This window comes from Convolutriloba macropyga, unplaced genomic scaffold (assembly GCF_964194025.1).
Source record: "Convolutriloba macropyga unplaced genomic scaffold, txConMacr16.3 SCAFFOLD_608, whole genome shotgun sequence".
Lineage (NCBI taxonomy): Eukaryota > Metazoa > Xenacoelomorpha > Acoela > Convolutidae > Convolutriloba > Convolutriloba macropyga.
Window position 1 is genome coordinate 1 of NW_027451176.1, and position 24784 is coordinate 24784.

At 38.6% G+C, this 24784-nt stretch overlaps 1 protein-coding gene and 1 non-coding gene across 2 annotated transcripts in view; one reads left to right on the top strand and one right to left on the bottom strand.

The window, feature by feature from the left end:
• The first annotated feature begins 6 nt into the window (after positions 1 to 6).
• The window catches only part of LOC142356448 (WD repeat-containing protein 19-like), a 71195-nt gene continuing 46417 nt past the window's right edge, over positions 7 to 24784 (top strand). Inside the window, exons 1-3 of the mRNA XM_075408362.1 lie at positions 7 to 62; positions 7103 to 7249; positions 12013 to 12095. Of these exons, the coding sequence (XP_075264477.1) occupies positions 7244 to 7249; positions 12013 to 12095 (89 nt within the window). The 5' untranslated portion in view covers positions 7 to 62; positions 7103 to 7243. The remainder of the gene's footprint in view (positions 63 to 7102; positions 7250 to 12012; positions 12096 to 24784) is intronic.
• On the bottom strand, positions 12623 to 12694 carry Trnap-agg (transfer RNA proline (anticodon AGG)). Its single transcript has one exon. It is a non-coding gene; the product is annotated as a tRNA-Pro (tRNA).

Consider the following 24784-nt stretch of genomic DNA (forward strand, 5'->3'; position numbering starts at 1 on the left):
ATCTGACCGCGTTGCAACACTTCGAACAAGGACTCAATGTCGACGCAGGAATCATAGGACAGGTCAGCTCGCTCAGATGTTTTTTTTTCTCGTCTTTGCAGTGTGTTGTAATAAATGTTACCACATGGTTAAATACACGCTATACTTTTTGATTTTTTTTTAGTGCTTTGAATTGCGCGCATTCAGAAATTAAGTCTGTTCCTAAAATAAAACCGATTGCGAGCGGCGACAGTAAATAACCCTTGCAGCATAAGGTTATTGTCAACGAATTTTAACCGAGAGTGCGCGGGTTCGAACCCTCCTTAGTCTGAAGTGTTTGCACCATAAAAGTTTTTGTAGCCTCGCCAGTCGCTTGAAAGCAATTCGTCGGACGTTTGTGGCTTACGTTTTAAAAATGACACCCCAAATTTTAGATTGCTATAGCAGCGGTTTGTCTGGACTTTTTCAGTTACTTACTTATATGATGTGTTTAGGAGCAAAAGGTAGTGTAGTAGTTATGAACCTTAGATGTGTTCTTCGTGTGAATTTATATCTGAGAAGGGGTTGAAATATTTTATATACAGCAAATATCACATTTTTTCTCTGAACTAACAATGTCTGTGCCTGGGAGCTCAGCTAATTCGGGAACAATCTATCTTTTAAATATTATCTTCACGCTTAAATGTTGCCCTAGCTTTTTGTTTCAGAATGTAGTTTTTCTATCGTTTGGGAAACGTGTACGACAAAACACCTTTCTTTGTCTGGATATATATATATATATATATATATATATATATATATATATATATATATATATAACAAGGTCATGCGAGATGTTAAACATTGGTTTGAGGTCTTTCACGATCAGAAAATTTCAAAATTTTAACATCTTTTTTGAACTTCTTCGAAAATTGTGAAAGGAACAAACTGAAATCTTAATGGGCTTTATTAACACTTGAAAGAGTTTTAACTCAATATGATGTATATTATGTCGAATTAAACTTTTTGGATAAAATTTTATCGCGCCGCTCTTGTAGTTTATATTCAGTGTTTTAGCCATAACCTTTGTTGGTAAAGTTTGGGTTTTGCCCTGTTTTGAGGTTTGAAATCATTTAAGGGGTGGGGGGGGGGTTGAAGGATACTCTTGTACGTACCTTTCGCGTAGATTCCCTAGAAAGGATCGATACCCAAATTCATTGTCCTCTTAGAAGGCTACGATAATTTTTGTTCTTTATCAATAAGTTCTGGTTATGATTCATAACTGATTGGTTATTAGTGAGTAAAAAGTACTCTAATGTGCAGAAAATACTCTCAAAAGTAAAACAACCAAAAGAATATTGTAGAAGGAAATCTCGAAGAAATTACTTTGAGAAAATTTTCAAGCAGATTTCAGGTTTTGGAAGAATTCAAATTCACTACTGAATATTTTGGTTAGTTGACATTATACTCAATGCCATTATACCCAATGTACTTTGATATTTTCGTTCAATAATCCGACTACAAATTAATCGCCGCTATGAAATGTATGTTTTAACATGCTCAAGTGGATAATCTAATCCTATGTTCGGTTGTGATAGTTTCATATCAAGTCCCACGGGCCGCTGATACATGGTCGCGGCCATTAAGTTCCTGCTTAAAACAAAATTGACAGGGCCGTGTACACCATCCGGCAACGATGCATGTAGGTAGGAAAATAGGGGATGATGAGTAGCACTTAGCCGGGTGCTGCACTCCAAGCTGTTCCTCTCCAGACAGTGTAAAGACGGACCAGTTACAAAAATAATTAACAAGTGGAGAGGAAAGCACCTATATATATATAGCACACATAAGGAACTGGTGTGGAAAGATTAAAATAAAAACGGAATATCAAGGAATAAGCAAAGGAATAAAGTTAAGCAGCCAAACACTCATTGCAGCCTTTCCAACTCCACGACGGCGCTAATCGATGTTTCACTGAGAACACGAGGCTTGAGGGCGCGACATCCCCTCAAGAAGAGAACACAGCTCCTCAGAAGTGCGAAGCTGATTTGCGTTCGGATGTAGCTTATAGTGTCGGCGTACGGTTCTCCGCGTTTTTCGCTGATCTTGATTGCGTGTTCTTTCATAACGCGCGATGCTGATGGCCCAGCACCGCCCGAGCAAGCAAAAACCAGTTTGTTGAAGCTGCTATGATCGGTTTCGCTGCTTCGCTCTTCGTACTTATTTTGCTTGATTCTCTCGTGATATTTGTATGCATCTTTTACGGTCTTAGGGCAGCTCTTCGCATGAGGGTTGAAAATCTTAACATCGAAGAAAGTGCGATTAAAGCGGGAGCCCCGTAGACTGTTTGCCTTGATGTCCAGTCGAGCGTCATCATCAATAGTGGTGGAATTACTCTTTAAAATTTCTCCATCGAGCGACTGAAGTTGGAGCTCTATCTGGACATCGTGGCAAACGTCATCCACAAACACGTCTCTGATTTTGTTGTATCGTGGGTTCGTATACCCGCCTTTGGCGCAATGAGGGGCATGGGTGGCTGAATTCTTTCCCGCATGGTCATTTGGCTGGCGTATTCTTTGCTTCCATGGTGTAGCGAAGTGCTATTCCATAACGGAACTCAGTCTCCGTGAGGTCAAAACCATGTTTTGATAACGGAAGCGCGTTAAGCCAGCTAGATGCTTCTTTCTTTGAGGCCAGCTGGATGGTATACTTCATTTCTGGTAGATTGTTTTCGATTCTGGATTTTTTCGAGATGAGTTGACGAGCCAATGGACTTGAGAGTTCAATTGATTGCTCAAGATTTTTTTCAAGATCTTGTGGGAGGACGATGTTAAGACCACCCATTCTGTGAGGGAGAGAAAAAAATTTCTCTTTGCTCTTGGATTATTTCTTTGTCGACGATGTTCGGTATGACTCGGCCAAGCTGCTCCTCCACCTTGTCCAAAACCCCGTCTATGGAAGGTGGAGTACGCGAGAGGAAGCTCAACTTCTGTTCAACCCCTCCGTCAAACATGCATAGGCATTCTGGGGAGAGGTGAGAGCAAATTAACCAAGTCTGTCCAAACTTTTTGTATATTTAATTTCTGCATATTTCAGGAAATTTTTACTGGCCTCAGAGCTTCTGATAACTGATCCCAGGACTCGAGTGCCATGCGTGACTTCCACATTTGTGACTTCAAACACAGTTGATCCTTGGCGCTCGCCTCCTGGCTTAATTGTCAACTGACTTTTCGGAGGATTGACAAGATATCCGTACTTGGGACCAAGCTGAGTGAGCTTGTCGAAGAGTGCCCTGATATCTTTCAATTTATCGACGACGCTACCATTATCAGCATACCATTTTTGTGTCAAGGAGTCATTGTGAAGTCTTGTTATCAGGGGTAGGATTGCGATTCCATCCATTGCCATCGCAGGGGATCACCTTGTGTCGTACCTTCCTTAGACAGAGTGGTCGACCTACCGATGTAGAGATAAGACGGGTGGCTATAGGAATTCTGTAAGGCAACATGCAGAGATGGGCTCAAGGCTTTCACGTTCTCTAATGCGGTTCGTCTATTGACCACGTTAAATGCGTTTTTGGCATCAATTAGTAGAATTGCTTCGTGTTCGGGATCATCAAAACTGTGGTGAAGCAAATTTATGGCATGTTCTATGCCGCATGTCTGGCCCAGGCACAGCTGCATGTTTCCGCTGAGGGATGTTAGATCTTGCTTGATGCAGTCGACGATTATGCGTCCAGTGATGCGACGCATTACTTCACCAATACCAATAGGTCTCACACCTTGACATTCATCCAGAGCCACTAGTCGACAACCATTGTAAGCAATCAAATCATCCGGTGGTATTATGGAAGTGGCCAGCCTCTTAGCAAACTTGGCGACTAGCTTGAACAGGTTCGTGGATGCGAATCTTGCCCGAAAGCAGAAAGTACTCTACGCCAGTCATCGGTATCGAAACCTGAAGGCCCTGCCCTGCCATGAGCTTTCTTTGCATGCTTTTGGACGAGCCTGGCACTGATTTGGTAGAGAACAGCGGGGTGGTAGGGAGTGCGTTGATGTTCGCTCTGAATGTAGTTGGGCACCAAGGGTTGCCCTTCAGGATGTTTGCCGCGTAAAATCTCGAGGACCGGTCTTCCGTCTATGAGATTGGTAGGTGCGAGCACGTCGCCTTTATGCTCATCCGAAGGAACGCGAATACCATTACTGATTTTACCACGAGACAGAAAATCGTTGAACATCTTGAGGTCAGAGTGCTGCTTTTTGTTCCTTGAACTCATTCTCATTTGGATTGCCTTCGCTGCACAGAAGAGTTCTGAGAAATTGGACTTGTGCCATGCGCGCAATCTACGCTTGATGTTCTTATTGTTCAATCCATCGTCTGTGTTCTTTGTTAGACTGAGGGTTAGTTGTGGAAGTATTATACAGAGGGTCAGAGATATATCGGATCTATCCGTGTTTACGGCAATCGGGGAGAGAACACTGAAGGGCTTCGGCGAACTGTTCCCCTGTCTTGTTCTTACTGAGCGTGAAGAACGAGGGCTTCCATGTGACGAACTTGTGGTATTTTTCGCGCACTGTTACCTCCACCTTGTCCAAAACCCCGTCTATGGAAGGTGGAGTACGCGAGAGGAAGCTCAACTTCTGTTCAACCCCTCCGTCAAACATGCATAGGCATTCTGGGGAGAGGTGAGAGCAAATTAACCAAGTCTGTCCAAACTTTTTGTATATTTAATTTCTGCATATTTCAGGAAATTTTTACTGGCCTCAGAGCTTCTGATAACTGATCCCAGGACTCGAGTGCCATGCGTGACTTCCACATTTGTGACTTCAAACACAGTTGATCCTTGGCGCTCGCCTCCTGGCTTAATTGTCAACTGACTTTTCGGAGGATTGACAAGATATCCGTACTTGGGACCAAGCTGAGTGAGCTTGTCGAAGAGTGCCCTGATATCTTTCAATTTATCGACGACGCTACCATTATCAGCATACCATTTTTGTGTCAAGGAGTCATTGTGAAGTCTTGTTATCAGGGGTAGGATTGCGATTCCATCCATTGCCATCGCAGGGGATCACCTTGTGTCGTACCTTCCTTAGACAGAGTGGTCGACCTACCGATGTAGAGATAAGACGGGTGGCTATAGGAATTCTGTAAGGCAACATGCAGAGATGGGCTCAAGGCTTTCACGTTCTCTAATGCGGTTCGTCTATTGACCACGTTAAATGCGTTTTTGGCATCAATTAGTAGAATTGCTTCGTGTTCGGGATCATCAAAACTGTGGTGAAGCAAATTTATGGCATGTTCTATGCCGCATGTCTGGCCCAGGCACAGCTGCATGTTTCCGCTGAGGGATGTTAGATCTTGCTTGATGCAGTCGACGATTATGCGTCCAGTGATGCGACGCATTACTTCACCAATACCAATAGGTCTCACACCTTGACATTCATCCAGAGCCACTAGTCGACAACCATTGTAAGCAATCAAATCATCCGGTGGTATTATGGAAGTGGCCAGCCTCTTAGCAAACTTGGCGACTAGCTTGAACAGGTTCGTGGATGCGAATCTTGCCCGAAAGCAGAAAGTACTCTACGCCAGTCATCGGTATCGAAACCTGAAGGCCCTGCCCTGCCATGAGCTTTCTTTGCATGCTTTTGGACGAGCCTGGCACTGATTTGGTAGAGAACAGCGGGGTGGTAGGGAGTGCGTTGATGTTCGCTCTGAATGTAGTTGGGCACCAAGGGTTGCCCTTCAGGATGTTTGCCGCGTAAAATCTCGAGGACCGGTCTTCCGTCTATGAGATTGGTAGGTGCGAGCACGTCGCCTTTATGCTCATCCGAAGGAACGCGAATACCATTACTGATTTTACCACGAGACAGAAAATCGTTGAACATCTTGAGGTCAGAGTGCTGCTTTTTGTTCCTTGAACTCATTCTCATTTGGATTGCCTTCGCTGCACAGAAGAGTTCTGAGAAATTGGACTTGTGCCATGCGCGCAATCTACGCTTGATGTTCTTTTTGTTCAATCCATCGTCTGTGTTCTTTGTTAGACTGAGGGTTAGTTGTGGAAGTATTATACAGAGGGTCAGAGATATATCGGATCTATCCGTGTTTACGGCAATCGGGGAGAGAACACTGAAGGGCTTCGGCGAACTGTTCCCCTGTCTTGTTCTTACTGAGCGTGAAGAACGAGGGCTTCCATGTGACGAACTTGTGGTATTTTTCGCGCACTGTTACCGCGAGATGAGACTGGAAGTTGTCCCCATGTTTTGCGTGAAAATATTTATAGCACGTATGATATTTTAATCAGACAAATATTTAACCAATTTTCGAATAATTTTGGTCTTAAGCGAATCTTGAAATATTGTCAAATTTCTCTGGCCAGATTGTTGAAACGTCTTTACATTCTTTATTCTTTTTCATTTTCATTTTTAAGAAGATTTTAAAAATGTGTTTTGGAAAAATTGGATCTTTTCCGGTGGTGCCCCCCCCCCCAGCTTAGTGGGCGCATAATATTTGCACCCCCAGACGCATGTGCAATATTTTTACATAATGATTGACGATGTAATGGCACGTACTCTGTAACTGGGGGGCGCATTATGTACTGGGTGGTTACAAACGGAAAAGATCCAAAAAATTATACATGATTTTTAATTCTTTTAAAGCCTTCATTTTAAATGGATAATTTATTAACTCATCTCTTGGGAAATTTTCCCAATTTGAAAAGGACTAATAAGATTATGGTATTTTTTTGCTTCCGTTTGTGCCCACAACTTAGCGGGTGCATATTATTTACACCCCCAAGACGCACGTGCCATATTTTATTTTAATGATCTATGTAATGGCACGTGCTCTGTAACGCGGGTGTGCATAATGTACTGAGGGGCGCAAACGAATTAGATCCACGTTATGATTATTTCCTGCTTGAGTTTACTAAGATTTCGAATCCTTCCTTTTGAACTTGTATGCGCGTGGGACTTGATATGAAACTGTCACAACTGAACATCGGATAATTGAACGAAAAGATCAAAGAACATTGGGCAAGTTGGCATTGGGTAAAATGGCAGGTTGGGTGAATTTGCAGGTTGGGTAAAATAGCATTGGGCAAATTAGCATTGGGTAAATTGTCATGCAGCCATGTGTTATACAGGAGAGTGATCATCAGATTGCGTGTGCTGCTGGAGTTGCGAGGACTGCGATCCGATTGGGAGACATCCGAAGAGGAATCGGCATCGCCCACACCCACCCCTCTCGACTTCTCAAGAAGGAATGTGCTGCTATACTCGAACACATGAAGGTAAGTAATGTCGGTTTTTAGCCCCCTCCTCCATCACTCCCCTCCCCCGCCCCGAGCTTATGGGTCGGTCAGATAGCTTATCCCTCCCTCTAACTACAGTAAATATACTACAATGAGGGCTATAATGTGAAAGACCTGGTTTTCTTAATTGCTCATTCCTTTTTTCAGATTTTAGTACCAGGATTGATAACCCTTCGGGCCTTTTCCGTTTGTGCCCCCCCCCTCACATCCAGTGCGTTATGCGCCCCCCCCCCCCCAGCTACAGAGCACGTGCCATTACATAGTAATTCATTCTGTAAGAATATAACACGTGCGTCTGGCGGGTGCAAATAATATGCACCCACTAAGCTTGGGGGGGGGGGGGGCGCAAAAATGGAAAAGATCCACCCTTCGATAGTAATTTGAGATCTTCCGTTACTAATGATTTGCTGCTATTATAGCTCTCGTCGAACTATTATTATTATCAATGCTGATGGAATTATGTGGAGTTTATTTCAAATTAGAATAATCCAGTCTTATTTCGCCGCAAATTTGGAAAATACTCATAGTACTATAAAAATTTTAATTCAATTTTCATAAAAATTCCAGCATTTAAATTTCACAGCTATTATCACCAAGGGTTAAACATTTCCATGGCAATCCATATGGTTCAAATCATTTAGTATCATTTAAAATCTTACTGATAATTTATGTTGGGCTGTTTGTTTATATACGTAAATGAATGACATAAATTGTTGTTTCACAGCTCTATGAAAGGGGCGACTAACTTTAATCGAGTAACTTATGAGTCATTTTTCTTCAAATTGGAATGGCTTTTGAAGAAATAGATTTCCGTTTCGCCTCAGTGTGGAATTTTTGATTAAAATAGCGATCAACCGTTTCAAATTTTCTTTTCTTTTCACTTGACTTTTGTTGAGTATACTTTATGTATTTTATATTTTATGTATTTATGTATTTTTAACTGCTCTCAAACGAAGTTTGTATCCATTATATTAGTCCTGTCGGTCTTTTTTATGCGATTTTTCGCTTGACCGATTTTTCGTCTGACGCTTTTGACTTTTCGTACTCAAAACGGGATAAACAGGTAGCGTCCAGCGGGCATTAAGTGATCTTAGAGCCTTTCAGCTCAAACTGTTTTAGAGACTTGTACTTATGGTGTGAAGGGCGGTTCTTAGAGGTTGAAGACGCTCCCACTGTTAACCCCCCACTTTGCCCCCATCCCCCACCGCGCTGTTGGCCCCCAATGTTGTCCACCCCCACCTTCCCCCCTCCCTCCCCATAAGCAACCCGGTGCACTCCCCCTCCCCCTTCGTAGCTACTGATAAACAAACGATCGCTAAAAACACGCAGTTTTATAGTAATTTTCACAATTTTTTCGAACTTTTATGACAGTTTTTGTCATTTTTTGAATTCTTTCAGCTCTAGGTGTCAAGGAACCTCCTCTAGGGTGTTATAATAGGTTACTGCATAGTTTCTAGTGGTAGTAGAATGGTTTCAACAATTTAACATCACGAATTTTAGCATTTTTTGACATAACGATCGAATTTTTCAATTGTTTTGACAGTTGTTTTTCATTTTTCATGTCCTTCCAGACACAGGGGCCAGAAAACGTCCTTAAGAGTTTGATAATAAGTTACTGAAAAAAATTTATTTGCCATGGAATAGCTTTCAGTTTTTTCTTTAATATGACAAATTTTAGAGAGCCACATAACCTCCAGCCTCAAGAGCCACATAACCTCCTCTAGGGTTTGATAATAGGTTACTGTATAGTTTCTAGATGTAATGGAATGTTCAAGAATTTAACATCACGAATTTTAGTATTTTTTTTACAAAACCTGCAGTTTTTTCAATTGTTTTGACATTTATTGTCAATATTCAAATTTGGCCAGACCAAGAGGCCAGAAAACCTCCTTTAGGGTTTGATAATAAGTTAATGGAGAATTTTTATTGACCATGGAATAGTTTTCAACATTTTAACATCGCAAATTTAAGCATTATTTTTAAAATAAAACTTGCACTTTGTCTTTTTTAGGTTTCTCCAGCCTCAAGAGCCAAGCAAACTCCTCTGGGGTTTGGTTATAGGTCTTTTCATAGCTTCTAGATGTAATGAAATGTTTTTCAAGATTTTAATAACAGCAATCTTTAAAAATATTTTCAATTCTTTCAAGTTTTTTTGAATTTTTTTGTAAAATTTTTGTACTTATCAGTTTTCTATTAGATTTATTTACTAACCAGACTAGAAAACTAAAAGTGCAGAGTCAAATCAAGCTTAATCTAGCCTCACTAAACCGTGGCTAGCTACTGACGAAGCCAACCGCTCACCGGTTGTTTGAGGGCAATTTGCCCGACGTTAGTCGGTTATGTTATTGTTTATGTATTTATATATTTTATGTACTGAGAACTACTTGTTTCTTTCATTCTAAAAGGAAAGAGTTTAGAGGATGGTTTTTAAATACAACACCAAATGTTTGAAAATCGTTTAAGTGAATATTGATTGAAGACTCTGTTGAATTTTTATTTTAGTTGTTTTTGTTCTGCATGTCCCTTAGTTCCTTCAATTGTGTTTAATCAAAAATTCAGATTTTTGGTGGATCATGTCAATCAATATAGTTGATCATAAAAGAGCAGCAATAAGCAACTTACGTTGTTATTTCGATGAATGGTTACAATTGAAGTTCTTCTGTTTCATAATATTTTCTTGGAATTGGACGTTTAGATAATCAGCAATTTCTGTACTTGAGCATTTTTTTGTTTCAACTAACGAAATTTTCACTCTGTTTGAACAAACCGTGCTGAATCGTCAGATGTTTTTATGGCTTATCAAGCTTTCTAACTTGTTTGTTATATCTCGTTTGAAAATTTAACACGTGAAGTGCTCCTACACGTGAAAACTATGCTAGGCCTTTTTACAATTCAAAGAATTTGAATTGTATTGGGGCGCTGTCTTTTTACGACAGTATTGGGGAAGTCCTTTTTTTAATCAATTCTATTGGAGTGATTTTTGAAGCGGGAAATGAAACGCGTGAAAAAATTTGGAGTGATTTTGGGGCTGAACAAAAGTTAAGAGCGGAGCGAAAAGAGTGGTTTTTGTTCATACCGCTGTTTTTGAGAGAGCGAGAAATTATGTGAAAAAATTTTCTCCAAGCGAGCGAAAATTTTTTGTTCACGTGCGGCCTTTAAAAGCAGTTTTTTTGCAACTTTTGATGATTATGAGGTTTGATTATGATATTGTATTAGTTTTAGGCTTGTTTTTATAGGAACTGAAGGTTTCAAGTACTTAATTCTGATTTTAATGCTATTTTGGAGGGTTTTGATCAGTTTTGCTGATTTTTAGACGAATTTTTTTTTATTTTTTCCTGTTTTTTTTGTATTAATGCTTTAAGTGAGATTTGAATAGAAGCTTTTTACTTAAGGAATATTCAGCTAACAATTGACTAGTGTTTTATTGGTGTAAATCATTCTTTTTTTTCGTAAATTTGACAGAAAAATTGAGAAATTTTAAACAATTTCTTATTTTTTTGCGGTTTTTCCTTTTCTTTAGTCTTAGACAAGTTTCTTAGCCTGTTATGACTTGCCCATTGTTTTGCGGGCTTTCCGTTGCCCTAATGGGAAAGAAATTTTACTCGGCTTTATGTTTCCTTGTACTATTAAGAAAAACTCATTAAGTTTTTCTAGTTTTTTATTCAATTTGTTTTTGAATGCCGTTTCTATTCTTCCTTAAATTTTTTATGGCGTTTGTGGAGGTTCAGGGTTCACAGTAGTTGTTCTTGTTGTGTAGTCAAAAGTATGGGCAATTTTCTCCTTCAAGTCGTTTCCGGAATTCTTCCGGCTATGTTTTTTTAAGATCTGTTCACACATTTTCATGATTTTTGAAGTCAAATTTGAGTAGTGATTTTGGTCATGCCGAAATAGAAAGAGGAGCGAAAAGGCTTTTGGTTTTGCTAAGGTTTTGCGGCGTGAAATTTTTTTCGCTCTAAGTTTAAAGTAGAGTGAGAAAACGGTGTTTGAACAAAAATTCGCTTTATCGCTAGTGGTTTTTTGTTCACATGCGGCAATGTCACTTTGATTTTTACTGTTTTTTCGGTTTTTTGGATTGTTTTTTTCTAACTGGTTTTCCCAATGCATTCATAGTCCGTTCTAGGTCTAGTTTTCTGTTAAGTCAATGAAAACTGTTTGAATTGTACGTCAGGACTTGTCCTGCTATGTTTTTAGTAGTGAAAAAAGGGGGGTCTACCTCACAGTTTTAGGATCCCTCCCATCCAGTCTCGAACCTAAGTCGAAATTACAATTTAACAACTCTAGATTAATGCCTAAACCACTGCACTACAAGAACCAACTGCTGCAAGTTTCAAACGAAATATAATTTAGAAATGTTACTGTTGTTAACACATTATATAGTGAATATTAGTTAGGGTTTACCATGATATGTTTACCATGATGGGGGGCTATGGGTTATCTGACCACTAAGCTGGGTGGGGGGGGGCTATAATGGGAAAGACCCCCAAATTAAGTGTTGTTATATAACACGTTACTATGAAAAAGATAGCGGGGAGGAGGTTGTAAAATATATGGATGTATGCCCACTAAGCTGGGGGGGGGGGGGACTAAATGGATCCCATTCCTTTTATACTTCCGAATCTTATACGCGCGCCTGATTTCCAACCGCCTTCCCCCGTGCATTAAAGTAAATATATCCAAAGGTCTATGAATTTGACGGTAAGGGTTGTTATTAAATGTATCAATGACAATATTGTCTGTTTTAGCAATACATAGAAAGTGCTCAACTGTACGAGAAGGCGGGCTTCTTCGAAAAGGCAGCCATTGTCTACATAAAGTGCAAGAACTGGTAAGTAATTTTGATCTGTTCGGTTATGAATTCCAGTGGTGATTTCCACAGGCCCTCGAAACGAATCTTTGATCTATTCTGTTTTGAACCCCCCCCCCGTGTATTTTACGCACCCAGATACAAATTATGTGTTGTTGTTTAGCACGTTACTATGAAAAAATACCACGTGCGCCTGGGAGTGTAAAAAAATAGAAGCCCAGGTACGTCATCTGATTTGAGAAGTTTTGTGGATCCTTGTCTCAAAAGAATTTCGGGGAACAGCCGGGGATTGAACCCGGGGCCTCTCGCACGCAAAGCGAGAACCATACCAATAGACCACTGACCCTCAGTTGTGAATAGGAGATAACAATTTAGATCATGACAAAAAGCTTTCCTGAGGTATGTTTTTTTCAGAGTCGGGAAACAAAGTTTCGTAAAGCTCTCGGTTTTTTAGTTTTGATTTTCTTGGGGGGGGGGGGGGGCAGAATTGTCCAATGACAAATCTGACTGCATAAATTGTTTTGACAAAACGAGTTGACAAAATTAATGGGGACAGCCGGGGATTGAATCCGGGACCTCTCGCACCCTAAGCGAGAATCATACCACTAGACCACTGTCCCTTCATTGTTTGCAGTATCTTGGATAACAAACGGTTTTTTGGACTCATTTGCGCGGTTCAAAGTATCGAGGCGAATCTGCTGCAGCCTTTCCATCATTAACGAGGATTTTTCTTTAAAAAAATTTTTCGTTATGTTTTTCGGATCATTTCCGTTTGCGCCCACCAGCACGTTATGCGCCCCCTAGTTACAGAGCACGATCCATTACATGGTAAATCATTAGGTAAAAATATGGCACGTGCGTCTGAGGGTGCAAATAATATACGCCCACTAAGCTGGGGGGACACAAACGAAAAAGATCCAATTTTTCCAATACTTCTACTTAACCGTAGGTTTATGAGCCTTAAAATTGATAATGATTAAAGCAAACAAAAATAGATCGCCAGTTGCTAAATTCTATTGTCATAAGAGCTCAGATAAATACTAATCCACGTAAGAAGTACATTGTAAATTTTCATCGAACTTAAGCTTCTGCAAATAAAAAAAAGAGTTAAAACCTTGCTGCAAAAAATTTTATGACTGAATTTCGAGGGACGCAAGAAATGTACAACATGGTCAGATTTCTTAGCAGGATGTTCGATTCGCAAAAAACGAAGTGATTTCAATGATTGACATTACTTTATTTCTCTTTTCGACATTAATAAGCATTTATGTTGTTATATTGTATACTGTGTAGTAAGATTACACTACTTTTTCCATATTACGATTATGTCTAATGTGGTTTCGGAAATTCGTTGTTTCTTTTAAAACTCAAGCAACTGTTGAGCAAATTTGGCTAATGGTAGATTTTGTAAATTCATATTTATTAATTAATAGCCGCCCTCATCTTCTCAGCCGGCTATTATAGCGCTCCTATTTTTTTTTTTTACTTCGTCGAATAAAAAAATGTTTCGCTTTACCTCATTTTGCCGCCTTTTCAACATTTTGCGTGAAATCTTTTTGACTTCTCTAGGCTAGTTTCTCTCTGCTCTCATTCTGCTAAAAGTGATTTTAAACATCAGTTGCTCAGCAAAGCAATTCAAAATGAACAGAGTCAGTATAAAAAATTGAAGTCAGAAATAGAAACGGGATAAACCCATAAAGCCCAATTTTAGATGCCCGCTATTTGAACGTCGTTCCTATAAATATTAGTTACCTCTCTCTAATGCTTATTGTTATTGATAGTAGCCCCTGTAGCCTCTCTCAAAGAAACAGAAGTATGTTCAACTACGAAATGCCATCAAAATAAATTGGACTTAAAAAATGTTTTTGTACAAAAATCTTTTTTTTTTCAATATCTTCTGTTATTTCAATCCCAATCATGCTTATTGGAATCAATGGCGGCTATTTTCCGGCAATCTGCCGGGTATGTTTTTAATAGCTCTCGAATGAGAAGCAATTCTTGTAAACGTGCGTGCGTCTTTATTATCCAGATTTTTGCGCTTGCCTGTTTTTGCGCTTTTCTCCTAGATTAATCTGTGACTTCTTTTTTGTGCGCTTCTTGATTTTTGAGTGATTTCAATTGCTCTCACTCCGAAATAAAGTTTGTTGTTCAAACAAAACTGATTGTTTGAGAGACGATGATAAGGCCCTGATAGCCGAGTGGTTAATTCCTCTGTCGAGGTTACAGAATTGGACCCAGGAGGTTGGTGCCAACCCGACGTTTGTGTGTTGTTTTTGCGCGCCCGTAAAGAAAAAATTTATCTAGGCTACGGCTCGTGAATTAAATTGTCCCGCCTGTCATTCGAGAGCAATTTTTTCCTACGTTAGTCTGTTTAATAGCCGCCCTCATCTTCTCAGCCGGCTATTATAGCGCTCCTAATTTTTTTCACAATTCAAAGAATTCGAATTGTTTTGGGGCGCTCTGTGTTTTTAAGATCTGTTCACACATTTTTCAATGACTTTGATCTTTCGAAACGGGATAAACAGGTAAAGCCCAGCGGGCATTAAGTTTCATTAGAGGCCCAAAGTGGTAGTCTTCTAAGTGCTTAGAGTGTTGCAGCTGCTGGGATGGCCTCAATTCAAAGTTAAAAGGTCATTTTTAAGAGTTTTTGGGCTCAAAATGGTGCAATTTTTCCTGTTTTTGTGATTTTTTTTAAAATTTTTTGCTTGATTACTCTTAGGTTGAAGTTTTTAAAAGTTAATGAAGACCTTTTGCCAGACAAAAGTACTTGTTATGACCATTTTATGAGCTATATGTTTTGGTACTACAAACACAAACACACAAAATGATACTAGTTTTTCCAATTTTTTTCAATTTTTTTTTTTAAATTTCTGTCTTTTTTTTTTGCGTTTTCCCAGTTTCAGGGGCCAGGGAATCTCTTTTAACGTTTGATAACAGGGCACTGTATAGTTTCTAGTAATAATAGAGTGGTTTTCAACGTTTTAATTTCTCGAGTTTTAGCATGTTTTTGGATAAATTCTGCAATTTTTTTGAGGTTTCCTAAAGTTTTTGTCAATTTTTGGTATTTTTTCATTCTCAAGTTCAAGGAAACCTATTCCACGGTCTGTAAAAAGTTACTGCACAGTTTTTAGTTTCAATGGATTTGTTTTCAACAATTTAATCTTCCGAAATTTGAAAATTTTCTGATAAAACTTGCATGTGTTTTAAGGTTTTTTCAAAACAGTTGTCTTTTATTCAGTTTTTCTTGCCTGAGTTGCCAGATAACCTCGTACAGGGTTCGATAGTATGTTATTAAATAGTTGCTAGGGGGTAATTGGATGGCTTTCGACACTTTAACAGAACGAATTTCTGTATTTTGAAATTTGAACTTCTTTAAAAAAGTTTTACTTAATGACCTGTGAACCAATTAATTTTTTAAGGCTCGGAATTTTTTTTACCGGATAGCCTCTATAGACACTAGAATAATTTCATAAGAAATGATTCTTAAGATATTGATATCACGATTTTCAGCAACATTTCATTAAAATTTCAATTGACATCATTTCTTAAATTTTTGAAAATTTTCGAGTAAATCTAAGTTTTATCAATGATTATATATTTGTTTAGTTTGTTTGTTTGTTTCTCAATTTTTTGAGATGATTTTGTTTGTGTTTTGGCTGGCATCGATGAATTGATCTCTTGGTCAGGTAGAGTAATTCTAAGTTTTTCATTCAATTCTTTGAATTGTATTTCAGGACTTGTCCTGCTGTGTTTTTTCTTACTTCGTCGAACTTTTTTTCGCTTTACCATTTTGCCTCTTTTTCGACCTTTTTCGTGAAATCTTTTTGACTTCTCTAGGCTAGTTTCTCTCTTCTGTCATTCTGCTCAAAGTCTTTTTAAACAGCAGCTGCTCAGCAAAGCAATTCAAAATGAAGAGAGTCAGTATAAAAAATCAAATTTTGGTCACGCCGAAACAGGAAAGGGAGCGAAAAAGCAAGTGGTTTTGCGGCGTGAAATTTTTTCGCTCTAAATTTAAATTAGAGCGAGAAAACGGTGTTTGAACAAAAATTCGCTTTCTCGCTAGTGGTTTTTTGTTCACATGCGGCAATTTCACTTTGATTTTTACTGTTGTTTTTTCGATTTTTTGGATCGGAGTTTTTTCTAAATGGTTTTCCCAATCCATTCATAGTCCGTTCTAGGTCTAGTTTTCTGTTTAGTCAATGAAAATCCTTTGAATTGTACGTCAGGACTTGTCCTGCAATGTTTTTTTGAATTCGTCGAACTTTTTTTCGCTTTACCATTTTGCCGCTTTTTCGACTTTTTTCGTGAAATCTTTTTGACTTCTCTAGGCTAGTTTCTCTCTCCTCTCATTCTGCTCAAAGCGAAATTGAACATCAGTTGCTCAGCAAAGCAATTCAAAATGAGCAGAGTTAGTATGAAAAATTGAAGTCAGAAATAGAAACGGTATAAACCCATAAAGCCCAATTATAGATGCCCGCTATTTGAACGTCGTTCCTATTTGAACGTCGTTCTTAGTTACCATCTCATGCTGATTGGTATTGATAGTAGCCCCTGTAGCCTCTCTCTAAGAAACAGAATTGTATTCAACTAGGAAATGCCATCAAAATAAATCGGACCTTAAAAATGTTTTTGTACAAAAATCTTTTTTCAATATCTTCTATTCTTTCAATCCCAATCATGCTTATTGGAATCAACGGTGGCTATTTTCCGGCAATCTGCCGGGTATATTTTTGTTTAATGTCTCGTGGTACCAGTGTTTTTATACAGTATGGCAGAATATTTATGCGAAGCCGAATTTGTTTCTTCATCACCTTCTCGCATCATAGAACAGTAAAAAAGTGTCCCATTTAAGTTCTCGTTAAGTTGATTTCAGTGAGATAATTTATTACGTTTTTTGAGCATTTTCTGTTTTTCTTCAATGAAAATTGCTTTAAGAGCCAAATTTGTTTCTGGAGCTGATGGTAGTGTCAGCTCGTTCTTGTCATAAGTATAAAGTTGTTTTTTTTTGCTCTCGAACGTGTTTTTCCTTCAAAATTTTTGATCGATCGTTTCAACTTTTCGACTTACACCCTTGTCTTTTTCGTTTTTGTCTTCACGCCCTAATGATCTAATTTTTTCGCGCTTTCGCAAATGTCAGCAGCTGAAATCAAATGGCCGCAGTTCATCACTGATTGTCAAATTTAAATGTGCACCGAAATTGGTGCATTCTCAACTTAAATTTTTAATAGTGGTTGAAGTGGTATATAATAACCCCCTAATGAGGTCATTTGAAGCGCCTTTATATAAATTTAGTTACCCACTCCACCCGATTGCAATAGATTTGAGCTCTCAGTAGTCGGCCGAGAGCAATTCGTCCGACGTTAGTCGGTTGTTTTATTTTTATTCTTTTTATTTATTCTATTTTGATTCTTTTTTGGTCATCTTAAACATTTTAGTTATGTAAGTTTTGGAGCTAACTACCTGATCAATGTTTTATTGAAAATGGTTTGAATCCTTTTTGCCCTAAGCAGATTGAATCAGTTTGCTTCAAAAGTTCTTAGATTTATTTTGTGTCCGTTAAAGAGCATGTCAAGTTTTTTACAAGTATTTTTTAGTGGTTTTTATGTTTTTATGAGATCCTTGTTGCTTTTTCAGCCAGCTAGTTCTTAGATTAAATTCGATCTTCGTCAGATGTGAAATAGTCTACTTTAAACACCGGAGATATTCTCCGGATTTCGATCAAATCAACATTAAATTAATTGCAGAGTAATAAAATGTTTCCTTTAAATGTTTACATAAATTTGCTCTTGATGCTGAGTGCTTCGTAAATTAACGAAAAGTGGAAAAGGAGACAAGTGGAAAAATATTGGTAAAGCAAAAAACAGCAGTAAAGTTTTAGTAAATCTGTTGCATTATTCTTATTGCAGAAAATTTAATGCACTTAACTTAAATGCTGTAGTTCAAAACTGATTTGCGATTACATCAAAATCAGACAATTGTTTTTTTTCTGCTTATGATATGTGTAATTGCTCTGAAACGAAGTTTTTAGCATTTATATAAGTCTTCTTCTATCTGTTATCTTTTTTAATGCGATTTTTCGCTTGACTGATTTTTCGATTGACCCATTTGACTTTTTGTCCTCAAAAACGGGATAAACAGGTAGCGCTCGGAGGGCAGTAAGTTGCAGAGCACCTCTCTTAGAGTCTCATACCTTACTAGTCTTTAAGTATGTGATTCACCGAAGCTGTTCTGTGGAGACGGTTTCAAGGTGTTCTTGGTGTTAAATGTTTGACCCCCTCAGTAAAGCCCCCCATTCCCAACCCCGCCTCAACCCGCCCGTCCACCCTCCACCAACCCTTCGATTTGGACCCCCTCTGGTCCAGCTCTCCCACAACCCTAGCCCCCATCACTTGACCCCTCAAATCTCTTCACCCCCTCTCACTCCGCTCGCACCCACCTGGTGCATCCCTAAGCCCCAGCAGGTTGCTACCGAAGCACAGAGCTCACCCTCGTTTGAGAGCAGTTCGCCCGACCTAAGTCGGTAATGTTTTTTTTGTTCAAGGTTTTTTTTACTTTTAGTCCAAGTTCCATTTCACCCCCCCCCCCCCCCCCCCCCCCTCAATTCACCAATTCACCCCTCCCCAACATGGTTCCTTTCGTGGCCCAGCGCGCTGACTCCTCCAGTCCACCCGGAACGTTCATCCCACGCCCCTTCAGTTAAGCTAGACTGCTCGCCTGATGAAGCCGACCGCTCGCCACACGGCATAAATTAATTTTTGATTTCTGTATTTTTTCAGGAATCATATGAGGCAATCTTTGTTTAATTCGATTTTTTTGAGCAGTGTGCTGAGTTTATCCAAAAAATATGTTGTTTTTTGGTGCCGTGCTTAGGTGTTTCATGAAAGCTGGACTTCGTATTCCTGCATCTTTCTTGTGCTCTGTGTATTGGTAATTTTTTGAATTTTTTTGTGGCTCTTAGGAACCAAATGAACTTTTTAAAGCTTCCTTGGAGGTTAGATTCAAGGACTTATCACAAATGTTACCAAATTGTAAGACCATCTCAAATTTTCAAACATTCTCTGTCTTTTTTGACTCTACTTCTCTCTTATAGGTCCAACTAGTGTTTTAATACCCTACAAATAGATGTTTTAAAGATTTGGACAAGCAATGTTTGCGATTGAAGACGTAAGTATCAAAATAACTCGAAAATTATGTTACATTTTTCGAGTGCTTACACAGAAATAATTACTGAGATTTTGGAATTTTTCGGCTCTCTACCGATGCATGATTTGAGTACAAAAAATGCCGCAAAATAGCTGTTCTTCAAATGTTCAGTTTTTTTCGTCACATTTGATCAAAAGTGAATTGCAGTAACTTAAAAATCAAACGATTGCTTTATTTCTCTGCCTTTTCCGTATTGATTCGTTATGAGTGATTTACATCATTCATAGCATTCGCACCAATCTGTTCCGATAATAAACTAGCGTGGTGTTAGAATTTGGTTGACTGAAAAATCTTCGGAAAGATTCGAAAACTTGAAACTGTGAGAGAATGAATAGCTTGAATGCAAATCACTTTTAATATTTATTGCTTTTCAAATTCTTATCGGTTTTTGATTATTCATGCCGACTAATTGCAATAGATCTGTTAAATATTTTAATTGGCGTGTTAAAGAAGGTTGATATACTTCATGGAAAAATAAAAGAAACCGAAATTTACCAATGTTCCAAACGTGAAAGAACGGTTTAAACATGGATGCTCAATATCACTGCTGACTGCCAGAAAGCTCTTCGGGATCAATACTATATTCAACTGTTATTTTGCTCTTCTTTTTAATAATTGTTTGTTGTTTTTGTTTTTAAGCTGGAAAAAAACAGAATTGAGTTGCCGAATCTTCTCGAAGATTTAAAAAATGATTCTCAAATTGGTAGTTCCTGCAACTGGTTCTCCCTGAAAATCATCAGTCATAAGATATCTGAAAGAAACTACGCAAATGTCTCAAGGTATCAGATTTTGTTCCTTATTCACAAAACGACGTGCTATTGGTTGTGTCACTCAAATCATCAGAAATTCACTTCGCTTTTGAATGATACATTTGGAAACCGATTGTGTAAGGGTAAAACATTGGTTGAAAGGGCAAAATAGAGGCAATATAGTGTTAGATTTGGATCTTGTCAAAAGAACTTTTGTACTGATCAAATTTTGTCCTGAGCAAAGAAATTTTTGTACATTTTTCTCTTTGCTTTCTGCTTTGTTCTTTCTAAGATAGGTTGCTGTAGCCCACGTAGAAACTACAAAAGCTACTTTTTATCACTGACTCAGCTTAATTTCAATAGAAATATGTATTTTTAATTGCTCTTGAACGAAGTTCATAGCAATTATTGTAAACGTGTGTGTCTTTTTACGACTCGAAGAGGAGTATTGAGATTCTACAGGCTTTTTTAGCAGAAAGCAAAAAACCTGTAGTTCATGACTTGAATTTTGACTTCTTTCTGTTCGAGCATTTTACCACCGTTTTTGATTGTTGACTTCTGTTTTCGAACCTTGGACTTTAACAGTAGCTTCGTTTGTAATGTATAGTAATTAGGAACTGCTGGTAATGTTCAAGGTGAAGAGGTCATTCTGAGAATTTTTGTTCCTATATAAGTCACCCCTAATTCTCTAAACTACGCCGCACAACCCCCCCCCCCCCAACACCTACCTACCCCCCAACATACCTCCCACCTACCCCTACCCCCTCCCTTCACCTAGCTACCCCCACCTCCCCCCAACTACCCCAGCACTACCCACCTCCCGAACCTATCTACCCATCCACCCACCTACCTACCCCCCACCCAGAAATTACCTATCCCCCCGCCCCAACTTAACCCCCCCCCCCCACCTACCCCCCAAACTATCCCCTCCCTTCACCTAACTACCCCAACATACACCTCCCCCCAACTACCCCAGCACTACCCACCTCCCCAACCTATCTACCCACCCACCCCGCTTAGCTCCCCCCGCACCTAAAAAATTGTCGACATTTTTAAAACACTTTAATGTGGTTTGTTGGGCTAGTTTTGTTTTTTTTCTCTCTTGTCTATTTGGATGTTCTGATTTCGGTAAGGTTAGGTTAGAGATTATAATGCACGACGATTCGAATCGTTTCCGGTATTCTACCGGCTATGTTTTTTTATGCAAAATTTTCGCTTGACAATTTTGACTTTTCGAGTGACTTTTACGCCCTTGACTTTTTGCGTTTCGCGTGATCTAAAATTCTCTCTCAATCACAATTTCAAGCAGCTGAACTCAATTGGCGGCAATTTAAAATTAAATTTCAAGTGAAAAGTGCGCCGAAACTGGTGCCATTTTTCACTTTAAATTTAATAGTGGTATATGTTAACCTCTAATGTAGTTACTTGAAGACCATTATTGAACTTCTTAGTCCCATTTAGACTCCCCCCCCCCCCAGACTGAAGCAAGCTGCAATTGATTAGAGCTCCCACAAGTCGTTCGAGAGCAGTTCTTCCGACGTTTAGTCGGTTATGTTTTTTCTTGAATGAAAAGATCTACCGATGTTATTTAGTTGACAGCTGTTTTTGTAAATTTGCTTATACCACCTTGGTTAGTGCATAATTTTTAATTCTTTTAAGATGTGATAGTTGACAATAGAATTTTGTTTTCAAGCAGAAGTCACGCATGAAACAGTTGTACAATAAACCAAGTAAACTGATGAACTTTCGCGCAAGCTATTTATAATTACTTCAATCGTATGGCGGATAAATCTTTGCTCTCAAAACAAAATATTTCATCTTATGATACTTAGAAACAGAGGTTAGTTTGAGGACCTGCGTATGTTTTAAATTAGATCGGCGTTTTTCATCGTTTCAGTTGTACAGTCAATCTCTTTGCTCGCGAAGGCATTAACTATGCGATATGAAAGACAACATCGCCAACGCGTTTCCACAACGGGAAATTTTAATTTCATCAAGTTTATGAATTGCTTTATAACTAAAAGATTATCTTTTAATCATCGCTATGGATTTTTAATTGGCGCTATGGGCTGTGAAAAAGGGTACAAAGATTATTGGCAATGTTTGTTATCTTTTGAAAATTGAACTCTGAGTTATGTATTTGAGCAATTTTAACCAACCTACTCACATACTGAACAAATTTTCCACATCATAAAGTGCCATAAGATAATAAGAAAATTTGCAAAATCAAAATTGTACTGAATTTTGCAAAATCAAAATCGTATTAAGGACTTAGTTAAGATAAATTACGTTTATAAGCTTTTTAGAATGCAGCTCGATTACTTGAAGTGTAACAAAATCAATCTTCACCCTCACCTTGATCATCTAAAATTTATTTTTGCTTTTTGCAACCCTTTTTTGAACTCATGAAGGCGCATTTTTACCATAATGATTTATATAGCAATTATACGAACCATTATAAGGGTGACAAAAATGCAATTAAAGTAGTTAACTTACAGTTCGAGGGCGATGAGGCGGTTTCTGGGAAATATGATGATTGGTCGTGATAAACAAGAACTCAAGTTTAGGAGGAATCACTGTTTGAAGTTTAAATTCCTGAATCAGTTTTTTTTTCAACGTGAGTTAATATCGTTTTTTGTTCTGCGAAGCTATATTGGTAGTGATTGTGGTTTTACGACTCGAAGAGGAGTATTGCCGCTCTTGGAGTTTGTAGGACTCCGAAAAGTCTTGATGGTTTTTTGTTTTATGTTTTTTTTTTGAAAAGTAGAGCAAACATTGAAGCTTGCCAAAAGTTTTCTTAATACCGCTTTCCAAAAGTGAACGAGAAAAATGGGCGCAAAAAATGTTTTGGTTCGCTTACTTTTTAATTGCTCTCAAACGAAGTTTGTAGCAATTATATTAGTCCTTTTGGTCTTTTTTTCGCTTGATCGATTTTTCGTCTGACCCACTTGACTTTTCGTCCTCAAAAACAGGATAAACAGGTAGCGCCCAGAGGGCATTAAGTGCTCTTAGAGCCCTTCAGCTCACGAGTCTCCAAGTATGCGATTCACAGAAACTGTTTTGGAAACTTATACTTATGGTGTGAAGGGCAGTTCTTAGAGGTTGACAACCCCCCCTCACAACATCCCATCACATCAGCCCTCCTCACTCACCCCCCCCCCCCCGTAATCCACACCCTTGCAAATCGTTGTTCAGGCCGTAAGGACCCGTGCAGCCAAAGACCCCCCGCCCACCGTTGCTCTCCCCTCATCAGCCCCCCCCCCCGCTGCGCTCACCTCACGCCCCTTCAATTAAGCTAAAGCTAGCCTCATTAAAACGTAGCTAGCTACTGACAAAGCCAACCGCTCACCGGTCGTTTGAGAGCAATTCGCCCGAATTTAGTCGGTTAGTTTCAATAGCTGTGATGGTGAGCTATTGTTGTCTTTCTCTTGGATTTTTTTTTTCAATCCAAAGGCGTAGTTTTTCCACATATTTTTCGGTTTTTAGATGTCAACGAAAAGTCACATCTGAGTTGTGGTTTCAGTCATGCTAGAGTAGTAAGGATACAAAATTGGATTTCTAAAGAGACACAACTGAAATTAGTCAATGTTTTAATCGATAGCTATAATTTCCTACGACTTTAATTTTTGTGTCATAATATTTATTTGCATAAAACTTTATGAAATTATTCAATTCTTGTTCTTGTTTTTTTGTTGTTCTTGCACTTAGTGTCATTAATGACAGGTCCGATGGTTTCTCTGGTGAGACAAAGTTGCACCTATTTAAGGTTTTCAGTTGACAGCTAAAGATTACTAAGATTTATACACATTTTTACACAATATATAAATGTGAGTGAATTTCTCAACTTTTTATCAGTTTTGTTGTCCTTTGTGCTCTGTTATCACATAATCTAAATAATAAAATGTCACATTGGGTTTATTAATAGACAAAAGTCAACCCTTTTCACGCCTTTTTCACCCTTTATTAAAAGTTTATTGCTAGAGAAAATGCGATTCCAGCTCAGGAAATCACAAGAGCCTGATAGCCTTGTGGTTAATGCTTTTGTCGAGGGCTCTGGAGGTCGACGGCTCCAAGCCCAACCTTACTGGATGTTTTTGCACCCATAAACGAAAATTTCTCTATGCGTACCTGTTGAATTAAATGCCCCACCTGTTGTTCGACATCAGTTCGTCCGACGTTTGTATGTTTCTTTTTAATAGCAGCAAAACGATTTCTGGGGCGACTGTTGCCTCCACTTGGTTTTCGTAGTTAGTATATAGTTTTTTTCGGTTACGACCATTTTTGTTCATTCATTCTGTAATTTCAACTGAATTAAGTGCGTGACGTTATTTTCCACTCTTAGTGGAGCGAGTTATTTTTGTTCATTCGCGTAATTAAATTTTTTGGTCACACGTGACCGAAAATGACTCTCAAAAATGACTTCGTCACCTTTATTTTAACTTTAATTCAAAGAGTTAAGGCCAATTGAGTGCGTGCCACTTTAATTGAAGGTTACTTGAGAGCAGCTTATAGAAGCAGCAGTAAGTTTGAGGCTTGTGAGACTGCAGATTCACAAGGCTATTGAAGCAACTGCCAGCTATGTTTGATAGCTCGCCACTTAATCTCAATAATAAAGGATTTAATCAGCCTTTTATTGCAAAACAATTGGATCCACCTATTTTCATATCTTTGTTTTTTTTTCTATGCTCAGACACCATTTGTTTGCGAACAGTTGAGGCGAATTTTTTAAATGTCATTTTTATTGCTTTTTGGCGCTGT